We start from the raw sequence: 19689 nt of genomic DNA, 5'->3' as shown, positions 1-19689 counted from the left end.
TTGTGAGTGATCTCGCTGATCCGGTACGTCTCTTTGTCTCCTTTGGAGGTTCATAGAGGCAGCGAGGTTGAATGCAGGCCATTTCCAGGTCAGTCCAGTGTCCTGCACTAAAGCGCCTTGAGGTTGTTTCCTCCCCCACTGCTCTCCCCCCCCCCCCCCCAGTCAAAGTCACTTCTGGTTCATCAACGTATTCTGTTCCTCATTCATTGAAATCAAACATTTGAAGCAGGCTTTTCCCCCATCATTACATTAAAATCAGTTTAAAGCAGTTTCTCTCTTCTGGCTCCCTGAAGAAAAGGAACAAAAAAAACCCAGAAATGTTGATTCCGTCCCGTGTTTCATCATCATTTCTGTAGCCTTGTCGTGTCGGAGCGCTACATGAAACAACGGTGTGGATGCAGTACATGTGTTGTAACAGAACGAGTCACAAGTTCAGTCCTCACAGCGGCCAATCCAAGCAGTCGATCAAGAGCTGGGAACCTTTTGACTTGTTTGGGGTTTTTTTCTCGTATCAAATTGTCCAAATTGAATTGAACAAGGTCTCCTTAATGAAACCCACTTGGGTACCTGGGTAGCTCATGTATTGAACATATTTCGTAGCTTGACTGCAGTTTCATTTTGTTAGGAGTCTCCAATGAATTTGCCATCGTCTTTTTAAATGCGTCCTTTGTGTGCTTCGCTCTGCTACACACCTTTTTTTTGAGCGGATTTTCCACTTTTGTATTTGATTTTTGAGAATGCTTTCAGCCCTTTGGAGGAGGAATTAGGGCAGTTATTGTGCGCTCCTACCTACCCTGATTACCTGAAGTACAGCACAGCAGTAAAAACACTCCGGAGTTCAAAAAGTCCAGTCTTGAATGATTTACAATGTGTCTGAGTTGGGTGTGGATGGAGAAGGTGAGACCGGGAGGGGCTGGTGGAGAAACCAGATAGAGATGCAACCCACCGACTCGCAGCTCGGTCGAATGCAGCGTCGGCGCTCGGACCCGCCCCACCACTCTCCATCTCTTACAGGAGACTGGCCAGCCCACCTCCGGTGACAGTTTTTCCATTTGCCGTGAGTGTGAGACACATTTTGAAATGGTTGCTCGACTTGGGGTCAGAATATTTGGATTCAAAGGAAAAGATTACCAGTCTGCGAAAACCACCCCTCTCCTCTTGGCTAAAATAGAAATGCAATACTTTGGTGTATACTTCAGCTCTAGACATATAGTTTTTGCAGCCAGTTTTAATCAGGACGGGGACTAATATTCCCTCAGATAAACATTGTATTCAGTAGATGATGCTGATTTGCAATTCCAACTTGTTTTTTTTGCCATATTTCTCCTCAGATGTGTGCATTTTATGCATTGCTGCTCTCTGTAATTTGGCTGTAGCAGAGAGCAGAGTAGCCTTGTACCTTTTTGTCTTGTCTTTTTTCATCAGCTCATGAAACGGGAACAAAACATGTTTCCTCATTCATCAATGCCTCCTCTTTCCTCTTTCCTCTTTCCTCTCTTTTCGTCATAACTCTCTCAATTGTTCGCTGGAGCTGTGGAGCCGACAGGAAGGAATCTGGAACAAAATGCCCTTTCAGTGCCATTGTCAGAGTAGGAGAACAAGCTAAAGGTTGTTTTTAATTAATCTTACTTTGTGCAGTTCAATGGAGCACTTCACCGGTCTTACAAATTAAAATCAGTTGGTGGATCATATGTTGCACTAAACAGAACAAAACAGCTGTATCACTACTGAGCTTGAGCCTCTTGGCTTGTGCCGTTTTCGGTCGTGACCGTTCTTAACGCGTTCCAAGGTTCATTATCACGGTTTAGCTTGTAGGCTAAAAACGCAACGTGCAGCAGAGGCTGATGCCACTGCAGGTATTTGGTCAGTAACCAAAGTATTGGACTAATTGGGTTTTTGACCTGGTGTTGGAGCTGGATGTGAAGGCAGAGGATCGTCAACGAGATTAGGAATCATCCAGAGAGGTCTGGACGTAGCTGGAGAACTTTGCCTTCTGGCTTTGCGAGTATAAGGACACGACTCTCACTTTGGTTATACAAGGACCTGCTGTACCCCCTGCAGGACTCCCAGAGGAACATGGTCCACTGTTACCGACCGGGACAGAACCCAGATCCATTTCCCACCGGTAGACCTAAAACATCCATCTCTTCTTTGTTTAGCTTCAAGGGTTATAGGGTGTTGTCCTTTCACCTGTTTTGCGCTAGAGGCCATAACTCAGCTGGTGTGGCTCTGAGAATTAATGCGTACAGGTAATTTATGACCCACTTAGACAAGGTGCTTTATAGCCTCATACAGTATTTATATACACTGCGTTTTCAACCTCGCTCTGAAGATGCGGTCGGGTAAAGAAACCCAACCCATGTGACTGTGTCTGGGGGTATTGATGGAGCTATAATGAGGAGGCAGACCTTTTAAGATTCCACCTTTTGACTGCATTGTTGGAATTTATCTTTCTTTTTTTCTGACCCTGCTCTTAAAATGTACTTGTACTACATCGGATTTTACTAGTTTCCTCAATTGACGTGATTAAAATCCCACATAGTGCTTTTCAAAACCGTAAAATATAACAGAAAGGAGGTCAGAAGAGACTAGCGTAGAGCAACATGCTGCCTTTGGTGTGAATTCCAATGAGTCACATTTAAAATGTAGGATGTTGACCATTTCCTCAGTCAGTGAAACATCAGGTCACGTTCACCGATCTGCTGTCTTTTGACTTCTAATCTGCAGTTCTTCAGGTCATTGTCGTGGCTTCCTGCAGATATTTCAAACTAAAATCGGCTTAAACCGGTGGAAGGCTTTTAATTTGGAACATCTGTTCCAAGTTCATCAAGGCACAGCGATGAACAGCCAAAAATATTGTTTCTAACGGTTTTTAGACGTCCATGAAGCTTAAAATATCCTCAACTTTTCAGCTGAAGATTTGAAGTTGCACCACTTATCAATGTTAGACGTGGCCCAAGCAGCCAAACTACTAGCTTTACCACACTTCCTTCCTGTTTTGTGTGGTAGGAACACTCGGCAACCTCCGGTTCTGCCGAGTGAAGCCGATGCTTCATGTGTTAAAGCTGCATTCTCTCTAGTGTCCACCAGGGGGCGACTCCTCTGGTTGTATAGAAGTCTAGTCTAAAATGACTCTACTTCTCTCTTGATTTATTCCCTCAGTAAACATTGTAAACATGAGTTTATGGTCTCAATCTCTAGTTTACAGTCTTCTTCAATACAGCATGATGTTCATTTAGTACATTATGGAACATTTAGAGTCAAACACATCATAAAGAGGAATATGCTTTAGGGCGGGCTTACTGTGATTGACAGGTCGCTGCAGCTACCGGAGCCGTATGGGTAGGAACAGTTGGACAACGGCACATGACGATGGCGACGGTTGATATTAGCGGTGTTTAATGACGATGATGTAATTCAAGGTAACAATAACAATAAATTGCATCTGCTTGAGTACATTCTCTCCCTGTCAATCACATTTGATCGCCCCGGTTGCACACACAGTCGCGCTCCACAGGTGCACCGCGCTGTTGAGCCGGACGTGCTTTGCCGAGATGTTTCCCGAAGAAGCCGCCGGCCTTTAGCGACGCATCTCAGCCGCTTTAGAAAGCTGCCGAAACGCACAAAGACTCGATCCTTAAAAGCAAATGTATTCAAAGTCACTTAGCCTGTAAGTGACAGCTGAGGGAAGACTAAGTTGGCGGTGACTCCGTTGTGTGGCGTTGCAGGTCTGAGGCCGCTGCCACTGAGAGTGATATTGCAGTGTGAAATGTCAGATGATGAGGGAAGAATGGGATCAGCGCAACCCTTTTTATTATTCATGAACAGGAGACTCCGGTCACTGCAGAGGAATTGATTAGAGGGCAACTCCTTCAACCTCTTTAAGGAGAGCGGGCGAGAGTCACTCGGGCTGTGAGCGGCGTGCCTCGCTGTGGATTCACACACACTGCAGGCGTCGGCGTGTGTGTGTGTGTGTGTGTGTGTGTGTGTGTGTGTGTGTGTCGTGTTTGTGGCTGTGGGCGTTCCTTTTCAATAACATTGATTGTACAGCATGAACAATGAGAGTTGGTATGAATTGATTTTGTCCTGAGTTCCCATGAGTCTTTGGGGGATACAAACAGGAAGTGTAATGGATTCAGTGAGCTAACATGCTGCTGTGGCTGATAGCTTCAGCCCTGTTGTTTGTAGCATAAACCTTTTTACAGTAGGGGACTTGGGAATTATAAAAGCATGCCCAATTGGGTATTGACAGGTTTTGTTTGCTGACTGTATAGACTCCTATCACTGGATTACTTTGACTCTGAAGAAAACCTATAAACTGGTAAGGTGTCATTCCTCGGACCAGATGTTTGTAGATTTTGGCGGCGACCGTGGAACACTGGGTTAAGAGGGTCGTCTGGTAACTGCAAGGTCGACGGTCCGATCCTTACCTGGGACGTGTCCTGTGTCGAAGTGTCCCCGAGCAAGACACTGAACTCTTAATTGCTGAACCCTTAATTGCTCCCCGGGTGCTTCCCAATAAGTTGGTGATGGGTTAAAAGCAGAGGCTACATTTTTGTAAATGTATATGACAATAAATAAAAAACAAATTGAATATTCAATTTCATTCATTTACAATGGACATCTGTGGTAATGAATGAATGTGATCATAACCAACAGCTGGACAAAAAGCTCCAGAAATAACATGCATGTCGTTACGCAGCTGAATCTCCCTTCCACGAGTTCTACACTCAAATGGTTCCTTCTCCTGTGTTTCTGTCGAAGCACTAATGAGGTTCTGTGTGAACGCGGCGTGACGATAACGAGCGTGAGATTCATCTAATAACTAATAACTGCCTTTGATCGCTGCATGGTTCGTTTGCTTCACTGAGTGTACTCCTAAGATGCGAGATGTTCTTGGGAGTGTCTATTGTGTTTCATTGTGTATTCATTCGACACACACACACACACACACACACACACACACCGCAAGCAGCGCAAGATATGGACCTCAGAAATTGATGATATTCTGCTGTTATGCTCTCATTAGGCAGTGTGCACTTGCGCTGATTTCAAGGTTCTACACCGCAGTAATCAGTGTAGATTATAAGATTTAGCAGCAGCGCTGTTAATATTTAATAAGCACCAAAAGAATACATTGGTTTTAATGCCGATCTGAAATTGTTTGACCCATTGTGGCGAGACTTAAATCTCCTCTCTGCATGCATGGCCAGGCTGACTCACAAAAGAAAGCTTTTTGTGTTGTAATCAAATATTCATGTCGTAATGGTTTGGATGACAAAGCCTCTTTCTTCGTGTGCCGTGCTAATGGCACATTTGTCAGCTCAACGGCCTCTGTTGTGTGAGAATGAGACGGAGCTGTAGAAAAGTTAGGGGACACATTGTGGGACGGGGGGGGGGGGGTGGGGGGGGGGGGGGGGGGGGTGACGCTCCGAAGTGTCTAGTTAACAATGGCAACACAATGGGGGCAATATAATGAAGGAGTCTGGTAAATAACACCCTGTCTGTCCCGATCTCTGCAGAACCGCAGCGTGTTTCATGCAGACGGCTGCGGCGTCGAGTCCTCTGGCTCTGCATCTGCCATCAAATGTCAGCGTCCTCTGGAGTGGAGTGGGTGTTTGGCACGGATCAAACCTCTGCAGGGCTTTGTTTTGGACTCGATTTGGGCTGAGAGGTACTTCTGAGCGAAAGCGGCGCACGTGTTTTTATGTCACTGCTTAAATTGGGAACACTTAAAAGGAATAATCCACCGACATTTGTTTCTTTATAACCCACAGATGGCTTAATAGCTGGCTCAAAGAGAAGTCAGCTTTGTATAGAGGTCTCTACTCTACTTCTCTCTTGATTTATTCCCTCAGTAAACATTGTAAACATGAGTTTATGGTCTCAATCTCTAGTTTACAGTCTTCTTCAATACAGCATGATGTTCATTTAGTACATTATGATCCATTTAGAGTCAAACACACCATAAAGCAGGGGATGCTTTAGGGGCGGGGCTTACTGTGACTGACAGGTCGCTACCGCTACCAGAGCCGTAGTGGGCGTGGCTACGTCACTCCTCCTCGGTCACTTCTGTTCAACGATTGCAAAAAAACAAGATGGCGACGGACAAAAAAACAGCAAACTCAAGGCTTCAAAACAGCAGCAGTACACAGACGACCACTACATATATATATACATATATATATATATATATATATATATATATATATGTATATATGTATATATATATATATATATATGTATATATGTATATATGTATATATATATATATATATATATGTATATATACATATGTATATATGTATATATGTATATATATATATATATATATATGTATATATACAATTACATAAAACGTTTGTGATAAAAACCTTTTATTAAAATAACATTTAAAATAAACAAGAAGAACATTTGAACAGCTAAGAATAGATTTAAACACTATTTAACCATCGCTGGGTTCATCCGGCCCTATTATTCATATTCAATAAAAGCCCTCAAATGCTGTTAAACTGACTGCTATAGCTGTCGAACCCCCCCCCCCCAGTGTGTGTGTGTGTGTGTGTGTGTGTGTGTGTGTGTGCGTGCACTAGAGTTGTTTGGGTCCCGGCTGCAGACTGTGCTGCAACAGATAACGGCAGGATTCGGGGAAGGCCGACAGCTGTAATGGCCCGGTGATGAAACTGGCGAGAGGTGATAACACGGTGACCTCAGACGAGCCGAATCAAACAGACGTGGTTCAGAGGGGGGGGGGGGATGCCGATCCCCCCCCCCCCCCCGATGATAACAAGAACAGGATGCAGTGACGGTAAAAAGGAGGATGAGACAGAATCGGTCAGATGTGACGCTCAGAAACAGAAACGACGGAGAGATCTCCCGTATGATTTCTTTCTTTCTTTCGTCGTTTGCTTCACGCCTACATTCAGTTACGTTATTTTCTTTACCTCCTCTCTTTGCAGAGAACTGTGAACACAAAGCATCAGATGCCATCTGAGAGCTAATCCACCACCTCTGTTTACTCTGAGAACCTTGTTCCTCTCTGATCCTCCAGCACGAGCTGCAGCCTGGGCGTCTAGGGTCCGATACGTACGACGGGCCAAAACGCCTCCCAGCGGTGCCGCGGCGCGCTCTCGCTCTCTGGCTCCAGTGGCTGCTAATTACTGCTCTTCCTGCTGACGCTTTGCATCCGTTATGATGGGGAGGGCTGGCGGGGAGGTGGACTTCCTGTCTCAGCCGTGTCTCTGAATCAACCCGCAAACCAACACTTCAGTTGCATAGAAGACGTTCTCTTTTCTTGATTACAGTGTCACAGCTGCCTAATGGCGTTCTCATAATGGCATGAATGATACGTTGTCGTTGTCAGAGTCCTTCCAGCCGGGGACAGTGGTTTGTCCGGCTATTATGTCAGAACATGAAAGTGTTTTGTTTCTCTCTCTGTGATATAAATGGGTCTTATGAGGCAATTGGTTTTCTGTGTGTAGTTATTTTAAGTTCCTTTTTAGTTGTTCTTTTCTAGTTATTTTGAGTCTCTTTCTATTTGTTTTCAGTCTCTTTGTGGTTGATTTGTGTCTCTTTGTATTCCTTTGCATCTGTTTGTGGCAGCTTTGCATCTGTTCTAGGATGTTATGCATCTGTTCTAGGATGCTTTGCACCTGTTCTAGGATGTTTTGCACCTGTTCTAGGATGTTTTGCATCTGTTCTAGGATGTTATGCATCTGTTCTAGGATGCTTTGCACCTGTTCTGGGATGTTTTGCATCTGTTCTAGGATGTTATGCATCTGTTCTAGGATGCTTTGCACCTGTTCTAGGATGCTTTGCACCTGTTCTAGGATGTTTTGCACCTGTTTTGGGATGTTTTGCACCTGTTCTGGGATGTTTTGCATCTGTTCTAGGATGTTATGCATCTGTTCTAGGATGTTTTGCATCTGTTCTAGGATGTTATGCATCTGTTCTAGGATGTTATGCACCTGTTCTAGGATGTTATGCATCTGTTCTAGGATGTTATGCACCTGTTCTAGGATGTTTTGCATCTGTTCTAGGATGTTATGCACCTGTTCTAGGATGTTTTGCATCTGTTCTAGGATGTTATGCACCTGTTCTAGGATGTTTTGCATCTGTTCTAGGATGTTTTGCATCTGTTCTAGGATGTTATGCACCTGTTCTAGGATGTTTTGCACCTGTAGTAGTTTTTGTGCCAGTTTGTAGTTGATTTGCAGTAATTTCGCGTCTTTCTGCCGTCATTCAATTAACTTCTCCAACAGTAAACTGTCCGTTCCTAACGAGGCCTCCTGACCCCTTGTGTAGGCGCGTTTATAAATCCACCCTTGCATATATTTCACTACGTCAGACCAGGTGCTGCTTCTCGGTCGGGCTCATCTCCCCTCTAGCTGCTCTCCCGGCATCAGGTGAGGCGTTAAATCAGGATTCATCTGAATGTTAATTCCGCAGCAGGAACGATGCTAAAACTGCACTTCATATTTCACTAAATCGCAGAACCAACCCGAGGAGAGAACGCGATAGCTAAAGAGCGTACGAGCATGATTTAATGAAAGCACAGCAGCGTAGAACCCTTCACGTGATAAATAATACACAAGAACAGCCTAATCTCTCTCATCTCCTCCCCGGCCGTCGCTCTGTATCGTAGGTGGGAAGCATTTATCTGGAAGCTTTCCTTGTCCTCCCCAGACGCTTGCTTCGCTCCAGCAGCTTGTATTTCTGCTCGGCGGGAGGCGGCGGTAGTCTCGCAGGTCTTCATTGACACTTTGATCAACCGACCGTGCTCTGTTTTTGATTTCCCTTTGATTTGACAGGCTGAGTGCACCGTCGTCGTCCCCCCCCCCCCCCCCCCCCCCCACCCAGAAGTACACCTTGCTCGCTGACACGAGCGGTGCATTGGTATTTCCACGCCGTCGTTCTCAGCAGACGGCTGGCAGGGGCTGTCCAAATGTCGCTGAAGTTGTCATTCTGCTTTTCAAGTAGGAGTTTATGATTTATGACCGTGATGTTTTTTTGTTTTTCCTTTCTGAAAGCTCAGACCTGCCAGGCTGTGATGTGAAACGTACCGTGTCATCCCGTCTTCAAGCACACGCCGCAAGAACCGACAGAAGATAGGCTTCAAGCTAATTGCCTGATTTTTATTCTTTTCTCCCGTTTTTTTTTACCTAAAAATGAGTATTACATACTCCTGGTACTTTGCTACAAAAGCTATCTTCTATTTCCTTTGTGAAAACAAGAATGCGTACGCTCACTATTTACAGATTCGGCTGCAAACACTTGAATCCATAAGGATACGGCGGTTAGGAGTATCGATTTTTCACGGATGCTGCACTTTCTGTAGTCTTCTCTCTGGTTCTCATTGGACCTGGTTGTTGCTGTTGCTAAACAAGTGATGTTTTTTGAGCTGCGTCTTGTATTCCACAAGTGAAAAAGAGAATATTTAACCTTCACCTTTCACGTTTGGGAGGTTCATCTTTGCTTGCAATGCTTGTTCTTTGTGCGTTTCCTGTCTCTGCCTTGTTTCTGCAGCTCTGGATTGCTGTTTCTCTTTCTTTACAAGTAGAATATAGACTCTTGTCTAAAACCCCAGTTTTGTGTGGTCTGCACGGAGACCTGACCTCGACCCCATCCAGCACCTTCAGGACGACAAGACCGCCCTCCAGGCAGACGTCCATGATGCTCTTGTGGCAAATCCCTGCTGCCAGGTTCCAGAATATGGTGGATAGCCTGAAGTGTGGAGCAGGATTTGAATACCAACAGCTCTGGAATGAGATGTTCAACAATCACACATATACATCCACAAACCTCTGCGTTGTTTATTGTCCTTGGTCTCGCTCACGGGGGCCCAGAAAGACGGAGACGCCCACGGTAATCTGGAAAGCACCGGTTCATCCGAGGTTTACATTTTGATGGGCCTTATGCCGGAACATAAACTACCTTTCATCCTAATAAAACGTCTGCCCATGAATTCACTGCATTTAGCGTTGCTGTGTAAGAGCCCGATAACGGTACGTTTGCTACCATAAGCCTCCGTTGTCGCTCCCTCCCGCTGTCGCTCCTTCATTTGTTCTCCTGCCTCCCGATGTCACACTTTGTTCTCGTCCTTAACCGACTCACCCTTCGCTCTGCAGAGCCCTTCCTGCCAGGCTTGATATTTGTCGCAGAGTGCATTTGCTCACGAATCCGTTTCAAGTAAATTAGTTAGGCGGGTTTTTTTTTTTTGTTTTTTTTTGCCCCGGCCAATCGGAAATCCTTCAGCAGCTTGTGTCCCTGACCGGGGGAACGGTGGAAGGTCAAGTCGTCCACCTCAGGCAATGAGAGAGAGAGAGAGAGAGAGAGAGAGAGAGAGAGAGAGAGAGAGAGAGAGAGTAACTGGCTCCTGGCAGTCAGAGTTGCTCTCTCCTCTACCTCCTCCCCTGTGTTCTCTCTTGCTGCAACACAAAGCAGCTCGTTGTGTTCAATTATTTCGGGCAACTGTACAGCAATTAATGATCAGAGGAGCAATCGGGACTTCACACTGATCTCATCCAGCAGGCAGTAGCAGCAGCTAAACGTGTGTGAGGACTTCATTGTTTACGCTCGAACATGTCTTTAAAAAGTAAATAATACAGATGATATATAATACGGAGCTTTCACTCCTTGTTGTTCAGAAGGGAAAAGCTACTTCCACGGGAACAACGGGAGCTGTTCCAGACATGCAATCATCACGTAAACTGCTCTGATTGTTTTTCGGCAACATGTCGTTTGTATAGCAAATAACTTTTACAGAAGCGCTTTAAACGTCTTGGTACATTTTAAGGGTGAGGGTTGAGTATCTGATGCTCGGGAGGCAAGGTGATAGCAATTTATGTAACTCTCATTTAACCACACAGCCACAGTTCTGAAAGTCCCATTTTGTGCTCTGAGTTTAAAAAGACCTTCAGAAGCAGCATGTCGCACGTACAACACATTCCCCATATGGATTAAGTTTTGAATTTTTCCAGATCTCCAGAAGCACACAGACCTCCTATTTAAACATTTCAAATGGACTCTGAATGTAAAGCCGTCACGATCTGTATTCATCTGCGTTTCCTGACTGAACCCGACATTGTGTTTCAGTAAGTGTGTGCGTTGGTATTCAGCTCAGGGTCAATGTGTTAGCGGGCTCTTCAGCTCTCAGTGCTCAACATTTACAGTACAGACATTTTGAGAATTAATCCATAGATGCACTTCTTCAACCCCCATCCAGAAAAGAAAGCCTTGTTATTGAAATCCACGTCATTGCTGATATGCAGGGGGGGGGGGGGGGGGGGGGATCTTTGACATTGAACCAGAAGAAGCTCGATGAAAAGCAGTGATTTTGGATAAGGAATCAGTGCCGTCGAGGTTGTTTGGTTTGTCTTTGTCAGAATCCGCCCTCCTCACCCAGTTGCTTATCTTCTGTCTTTGGAGACGAGAAGTTTTAATGAGTTATTTTATTGCCTGCTTCGAGGAAGTATTCCCCCCCTCCCCCCCTCGCTTGCAATCTCGCCTTTTAATATTTCAAATCATCCTCACCTCGCGTTCGTACGAAGGAATGCTCCACGGGTGAACGCCGCATATCTGGAACACTCTTACTTCTGTAATTACCGCTTGAGATCGAGGCCGATTCCTTCAATCTTCAAAGCTCCAGACAAAGTGATTGACTTCTCGGTGTAAAGCCACCGATCTGTTTTGACTCTTGCCTTTTTTTTGGGACGCAGACGGAAACCCGAGTGACACCTTTACTTTTGGATCCCGACTCCCCACCCCCCCACCCCCGATGCTGCGACGCCTCTGCTGTATTATTCTGGAGTGGAATAACAAGGCGCAGGCAGTATATCTCGCTGAGGGTGGCTTTTGTAGGTTGTGCTTCTCGGAGGGATGTGTCAAGTAGAATACGGGTACCGGCGTATATATAAAAGAAGATCCAATTACAGTGTTTCCCTCCCTGGGCATCGCCAAGTCCCCCTCATCTTCAAGATCCATTGTAGTCTCCGTTTTTTATTCGTCTCTCTACTGTGCCGACGCACACTAAACATCCCTTCAGTGTGGCGTATGTCCGTAAAGTCTCCGCATTCACACCAGTGTCCTACCCGTCAGAAGCTTTGCCTCCTAACCGTCTATTCTTCTTCTTCTTCTTCTGGCCGGGGTCGGAGAGCGACCCCCTCCGAGCTCCGCTTCTGTCTCGGCGCCGCCGCGCACTGCCGGCCCTATTAGAGACCCAAGGGCATTGGCTTAACGCGGCCTGGAAGTCTCCGGCAGTGACAAATTCACAACAAAGCCTTTCTGTGAGGAATGAAACTACCGTGGAGGTTGAAGGAATGGGAGGCGAGCGGGAGACCTGGTGGGGGGGTGGTGGTGGTGGTGGTGGGGGGGGGGGGACCTGGTGTGATGAAAGGACATGTGGCCCGCTGTGACAAATGTTCCCCCGACTTGTGATTCATCACGGTGTGGAGACTGAGCTCAACTGCTGCAGTTGTGGATAATACACACAACTGCTCGTGGTAAAAACTATTGATTCCTGGTTGTTTTTTTGCTGTATTTGTTTATCTATTTTCAAACACGGGACCATAATGAGACGCGGCATGATTACAGTTACACATCGGTCACTAACCACTGAGCCCCTGACTCAGTTTTGGTGTTATCTCACCGCCGCTGTGGAATAACAGAGACGCTCCCACCATTCGGAGTCACAGTTCTATTTCTCATTTCAAAGCAAAAGCTGCTGAAGCGTACAGTTTGGTGGCTTTACTGTTTATTGAATACACTTTAGTGGAGCGCACTGCCGTGACGCCGGACCGTGCGGCACAATAATTAGGAGGCAGGGTGTGTTATTCTCTTTGTTTATGCTTTCTCTGAACCCCCATTATATCACGTTAATGCGAAAACCACGCTTAGTTTTTCATCGTAGACGCTGAACAACTAATAGATTGCGATGCGAGCGTCGCTCAGCCGTTTGACTTGTGCTCCATTAACGTGAGGAAATGTTTACTGGCGACCGACGGCTGGCTGTAAATATCACTGTGTTGTGGTGTTATTTCGACTTTTACAGAGGTACAACGCTCCAAATATTCAAAGGGCAAAAAGATGAGAAGAACATAAGAGATCCAGGTCATCATTTTGTGACCTTTAAGATCAATCATGAAACGTGTTTATTATGAAAGAGTGAATAATGAATGCATTAGTTTCTCTGAATGAAATGCCTTCTAGTCTAGACACTACAGGACATGAGGGCTTTGGGTGTTCGTCACTTTTGTTTCAACGCTACGCTCATCATATCCAAACATTCCCACGCGTCGACAAAATGAGAGAAGACTTTTGAACCTGTCTTTATCCAATGTTCAGATTCTTCTTTGAGAGATTCATCCACATAAATAAGATTGTGCCCCATTTGCATATTAGTATTTTAGAAAACGTCAAGGTCAAAAGAATAGTTACCTTTAGTGTAAGTATTAACTGGGGAAGTGTTATGGTCACCTGTAGTGTCTCTTCTTCATTTATTGGCTCTAACTTCCCCGTTAACCCGGGATGACCAGTATAGATTACAACAGGTTGAACGCTTCCTAGCGTGTAGCATGTAGCATATATTCTGTATTGTGTCTTAACATTATACTCAGTTGCTGTATGTTTGCCACATTGCCTCTGATGTGGTCCGTATCTGCTTTGTCGCCTGCAACACAAGCTGTTGTGATGTGAACTACAGTTGCACTAATAAAGAAGCGAACAGTTTGAAAACGTATATTTTTACTACTTCCCCTGTCGGTGAAACTGTCAGAATATAAAGCAGCTCCGCAAGAAAGAATGACGACGTGTCATATTTAGCAGCTGTCATAGGAGAAGGAGTTCTCCTGCAGGCTTCTGCACTCACCATCTTCTGCAGACGAGGGGGGGGGGAAGAAGCCCCATTGTGCCGGTGTTTTTCTCTCCGTTGCCCCCCCCCCCCCCCCCCCCCCTCTCCTCGGTGAAAGGAGTTCAGGATGTGGCGCCGAAAATGCACCGTTGGAGCCGTCCATTAAAGTGGTGCTGAAATCTATTTCAGCTTTTTTTTTTTTTTGAGATGGCGCCCGGATCCGTGTATCGGGGAGCTGTCCTTCTTACCTGGTGCTGAAATGTGTTGCAGTACGCCGGCCTTTTAGCCGAGGCCTAAATGTGTTAGCAGGTGCTGGTCGGAGGCGAGCTATTATCCCGGGTGTAGCAGGAAGTGTTAGTCCTTGAAGGGCTGCTGAATCAGCCACTTGTCGTCTTCTCAAAGAGCATGTTAGATTTCTTTTTGATTGCTTTGCTTTTATGTCTTTTTTTTTTTGGGAGAGGGTTTGGATTTGTGCTGCTTGCTAAAGTCATTTATCTGTTCCATTTATGCGATTTTTTTTTTTTTTTTTGTCTTAAAAGGCTTGAAGATTATTTCAAAAAGATATTCACAGTCAGCTCATTTTATTTGAAGCATGTAAAAAACAAAACACTGACTCAAAGCCATCCTCAACGAACCCCAACATGAAGCATCAGCTCTTGCCATGACTACGGAGCCCATTAAAACAACAACAACAAGGTGATGTCCATGTGACACCTGTTGAGAACATGTCATTAGCATGTATAGACGTGTGCAGGATTCCGGCTTTTCACCGTACATCCGGTACTTTGTCAGAAGCTAAGTATCACACACACACACACACACACACACACACACACACACACACACGCGTCTGAAAAATGTAAATTCAGTGTCGGTCCACCGTGCATAGAGAGAGCACCTCTAATAGGGACTCATTCGCCAGCGCGGACGTCATCGGGCACGGCTGTGGAATCCGGCTCTCGTTGACATTTCACGGCTGAGCGGCGAGAAGGCCGGCGAGTCGCACCTGGCACAAAAACACAAAAAAAAAGGTGCCGTAATCCGGCACAGAGGAGGAACCGCATCCTGATGCTCTGTCAGGACAATGCGTCCGAAGCTGTATTTATGTAAAGACCTCACACGGAGCATTCACAGGGAGAGAGAGAGAGAGGCAGCAGGAGGAGAGAGGGAAAAGTAATTACTTTTTTTTTTTTTTTTTCAATATCCCGATGCTTGCCATCATCTGTCAGACAAGTAGGAGTGGGGGGTGGGGGGGGAGAAAATTGAGGCACATGGTCCTACGACACGCCGCCTGCTAGGAAGCAGAGTGTGAGAGTGTGAATGTCAGACCTTTTGGTGTTGCTCTGTGTCAACGCCACAGCAATCACTTATCCACCCTCGACCGCTCTCTCTCTCTCTCTCTCTCCCTCTCGCGCTCTCCCTCTCGCTCTCGCTCTCTCGCTCTCGCTCTCGCTCTCTCGCTCTCGCTCTCTCTCTCTCGCGCTCTCTCTCTCACTCTCGCTCTCACTCTCTCTCTCTCTCGCTCTCTCTCTCTCTCTCTCTCTCTCTCTCTCTCTCTCTCTCTCTCTCTCTCTCTCTCCGGGGCGATGGAGGTCTTATTTGGTGAGCAGGCGTCCTCCGTCATGTACTATACCAGATTTGTCCCGCATAACATTTTTTTTTTACACGGCAGCCCACACGGAGATGGAAACCTCCTTAGAGCGAGTCAGCGCTGGACAACTTTTGTTTTTGCAACATCCCATTACACTTGCTCCCCTGGCTGTTCTCTGCACCGGACGGGTTTGATGTAGGCATTAATGCAACGCTGATGGATGGCTTTGGCCATGTGCGATGACAGAATACGTTCTGGGAGAGTGGAGCTGGCTATAAATCGGAAAAATACTTTTCTTTTTTAATATTCCATTTTCTGCACAAATGGGCGTGTTGGGACACATTTTATGGAGGTGGATGTGTGCACGCGTCGGCTTAAAAAACCAAATAGGGACCGTGTTTTATGCATGTGGGTGCAGACGCCGAACACAACGCAATATACTTCATAGATTTAATTTGCCGAAGTTATCTTATTTGAGCTTTTTAAGCCTTTTCTCAGAACGCTCTGCGCTGTTCACGCTCCGCCCGGCTGCGATTTCTAGCTTCACCAGAAACGCACCAGATTTTCGTGTAATGTGCGCGATGCCGCTCAGACCCCAGCGGTGTTGACGGGGATTCAGACGCTTTAGGTCTCCAAGTATCTCAATTAAAAAGCCGTGCAGCCGCTGAGCGCTCGAGGATGCCACTGTTTGCTCTGCGGAAACTAAAAGCTTTGGAACCGACTTTGCTTTGGTTTGTGCTCCTCAAATCAAATTAAGGGAAGAAAGCAGATATTGACTTCAATCTGTGCAACATTTATTTAGTGTCTGTCAGACCAGCAGCACTTCCCTTTTCAACTCATCCCTTCAATTTTGGAGGATCAGAGGAGTATCATTTCACTTTTCAGAGCTTCCACTTCATTGGCGTTTCCGTTCCTATCCGTTTCCTCTGTCTTCTCGGCCTATGGAGGCTATTTTAACTAAGTATCTGAGTCACTCAGTCCACCTCTCGGCTGCATCGACGCAATCTAAATACAAATGCCAGACGCAAATCGTACAAGGTTAATTGGAGATTTGACAATAGCAATTATTTATTTGCTATCTGCGATCGTCACCCAGTAGCCATGATTCTGTTTCAAGTAATTACAGATCTATTATCGGTGACAAAATAATGCGCCGTTGATTAAGGTTGAAGTTTAAATTGAGCAAAAGCGCTTCCAGGAAGTCCATTATGTCGGCGGCTAGCTTAGCGTTAGCACTTGAGACGATGAGGCGGGAGCGAGTGTTTGTTCAGGCAGGTCGGCACAGTCAGTCAGTTAATTCCTGACTTTCCAGGAATGTGTATTTAAACAGAGCACCCCCCCCCCCCCTCCAGGAGCCTCCATCACTGCCGTCTCTTGTCCATTTGTCAACATCACAGACATGAGGTGTGTAGGCTCGGCTGGTGACACGGCCACGATAAGGTGGTTATTGTGTTCTCGGCTGCCGCCGTCGGACCACATAGCATCCGTCATCAGACCAATAGGGCTGTGGCCCAGAGTGGCCGTCGTTAGTTCGGAGCTGATTGATTGGCTGCTGAGAAGTCCGTTTCGCTTTCATACATCAGCGGTCTTGACGGTAAACACGGGCTGAGCTGCTGGAGAAGGCTGCTAATGCGGTTTTGAGCCACAAGTGGATGGTGCTGTGAACGGCAGGCGGGCTTGTCATTCTTCTTCACACGTCAAACATGACAACGGTCATTAAGGTTTGGTGGCTTTATTTCACAAACATTTTTAAAAGATTTTTTTCAGATGCAGACAAGCCGATTTATTCACAAATAGTTCCATACTTGAACCGTGATATTTATCATTGCAGATCAATAGTAGTCTTCGTAACACAAACCCCCCTTCAAAGAGTGTTCACGGACATTTAGTTCCCACAAGACGGGGCCTTGTGACCTTTTCCTCTGGCGCCACCATGAGGTCGACATTTTTTTTTGTGTTTTTAGTGAAATGTCTCGAACAACTTTTGGATTGATTTTTATCCCATATTTGGTCGGGACATCTTTGGCTCAAGAGAATGAGCAGGATCGTCCTTTAGTCCTCAATAAGGGTGGCGGTACGGTCCCCGTCTCCTCCTGTCATTTCTACTCGTCACATTTTAACGCTTTTTAACGCTTTTTGACGCTTTTTAACGCATTTTACGCTTTAACGCATCTTGATCCAGATGGTTTGCGTGCGATCCGTTGCTCTATACTTTTAATAATGAAGCGAATGGGTTTATCCAAAAAAAGTTGTTAAGTTCCTATTAGCAAATGTTAGCATGGTAGCATGCTAAAATACGATGGTAAATATACCTGCTAACTGTCAGCTTTTTGAACATTGTGAGGATGTTAGCATGCTGCGTTTAGCATGTAGCTCAAAGCGCCACAGAGCTACTGGCATGCACTTATTTTCTTGGTCTTGTCGAATGTGGCAAACAGAGGCGTTGCTACAATTTAAGCTCTCAAGTAGAACAACTAGCTAGCTGCTCCCATTTACAACTTGTACTTCAGTAATTCAAAGCTGGATTTGATCCTTTTGAGGCTCCGCCCATCACATCAAGCGACACCGCAGACGCTCATTTGGGATTCCAGGGTAATTGACTTCACCGAGCTGCCACCTCACTCTAATTAACAGTGCAGCACGTTGGGGTCGCACACCTGCAATATGAAGAGTCAAACTGGAGACCAAGGTATTAATTAACACTAAGTACATCTCGGAGAAAACCAAAGTAAGTCATTTGCTCGCGGTGCTTGATGGGGATCGTACGACACTTTTTGTTGATGTAATTAACTGAACGAGCCGATGGAAAGACGTCTAGTTCTTATGGTGAAATATGGACTACACAATATAGACTATATTCAGTGTACTCAGCGCTGCTGCAGTAAACTCAATATGCTAATTATGTGTCAGTCTCAAAGATTTAGTTCAAATCTGAACCTTATTAAAAGCAGTTCCACGTGTTCATGACTTTTTACGGCCACTGGTGTCGTTTCAAAACATTCTATTGACTCAGTGTTATTGCAATTTAATCCCACCGCGTTACATTCAAGCCACTAAGTGTTCCTGGACCATTACTAAGGCGTCAGTCGTGTTTTGTTTCTAATTGCTGTGATAAAGTTACATAACGCATACATTTATCCATCCAAAAGTCTGCAGGAATGCATAGTTTACCACAACCTTGTCTCTGGCAAATGAAGGGCCCTCATTTAAAGAGACGGACTCTTATTTAGTAATGAATGTGATTAAGCTGTGAGAACCATAACTATGTGAGACTGTGATTGAAACAGTGTTAGAATGTCCTTCTGGTGGCACATTCATATTTGATGAGCTGATATTACTCATGAATTTAGCATTAAAGTTTCAGTATTTCATTTCAATGTGCATTGTTAATTGATAATCCACTCACTCTAACACGCCCCCCCCAAAACACACACACACACACACACACACACACACACACACACACACACACACACACACACACACACTCACACATGCATGGCTTGTGTGTGTGTGTGTGAGTGGGCTTGTGGAATATTGAATGGCTCCCGCATCAAGCATTTAAAGAAGAGATGCGTCTCTCTCTCTGTCTCCCTCTCTCTCTCTGTCTCTCTCTCTGTGTCTCACTGTCTCTTTCTCTCTCTCTCTGTCTCTCTCTCTCTTTCTCTCTCTCTGTCTCTCTCTCTCTCTCTCTCTGTCTCTCTCTCTCTCCCCCCCTTTATCTCTCTCTCTCTCTGTCTCTCTCTCTCTCCCCCCCCTTTATCTCTCTCTCTCTCTCTCTCTCTCTCTCTCTCTCTCTGTGTCTCCTCCTCTTCTCTCTCGCCTCCACTGAGAATCTTTTTGCCTTTTCTCCATCCTCCCCACCACTTGTTATTTCACACCTCGGCCGCTGCAAACGCAGCCTGTGAGCGCCTTAAATAGCGTACTCTTCTTCGTCATCTTCTTCATCTTCCTGCCGGTTCTCTGCTGCACCGGTGTATTCTCTTGTTTTCCTCTATCTGCAGTTTGTTAGTCTGCAGTTGTTGTTTTTGTTCACCTCCTCCTGCCCGGGGAATTAACAGTTTCCTCCCAGCTGTAGGGGAATCATGACCACGGCGAAGGAAGGCAGCGCACCGTCGAAAACGGCTCACCAGCAAGAACAGGTACCGACGAGCTCTCCTCGCGCTCCTCTCGCTGCTCGCGCATCAACAGCAGCGTGAACCCGTGTCGCCCTGCTGCTGGTCGGTCAACTCTGAATAGTATATGTGCGTGC

The 19689-nt window shown here is 45.8% G+C and overlaps 1 protein-coding gene across 5 annotated transcripts in view; it reads left to right on the top strand.

Annotated features, from left to right (window-relative positions):
- The window catches only part of LOC137872032 (A-type potassium channel modulatory protein DPP6-like), a 178075-nt gene that overhangs the window by 69288 nt on the left and 89098 nt on the right, over positions 1-19689 (top strand). The window contains exon 1 of one of the 5 annotated variants that reach the window (XM_068710231.1): positions 19324-19579. The exons of the other annotated variants lie outside the window; for them this stretch is intronic. Coding sequence (XP_068566332.1) covers positions 19523-19579 — 57 coding nt within the window. The 5' untranslated portion in view covers positions 19324-19522. Of the gene's footprint in view, positions 1-19323; positions 19580-19689 lie in introns of those variants that run through there. 5 annotated transcript variants of the gene reach the window in all.

The sequence above is a fragment of the Cebidichthys violaceus genome, unplaced genomic scaffold, assembly GCF_023349555.1.
Source record: "Cebidichthys violaceus isolate CVI_PGR_0920_01 unplaced genomic scaffold, fCebVio1.0.p SCAF_15, whole genome shotgun sequence".
NCBI lineage: Eukaryota > Metazoa > Chordata > Actinopteri > Perciformes > Stichaeidae > Cebidichthys > Cebidichthys violaceus.
Note: the sequence above shows the minus strand (reverse complement) of the source record. Positions and strands in the feature narration are given on the sequence as shown.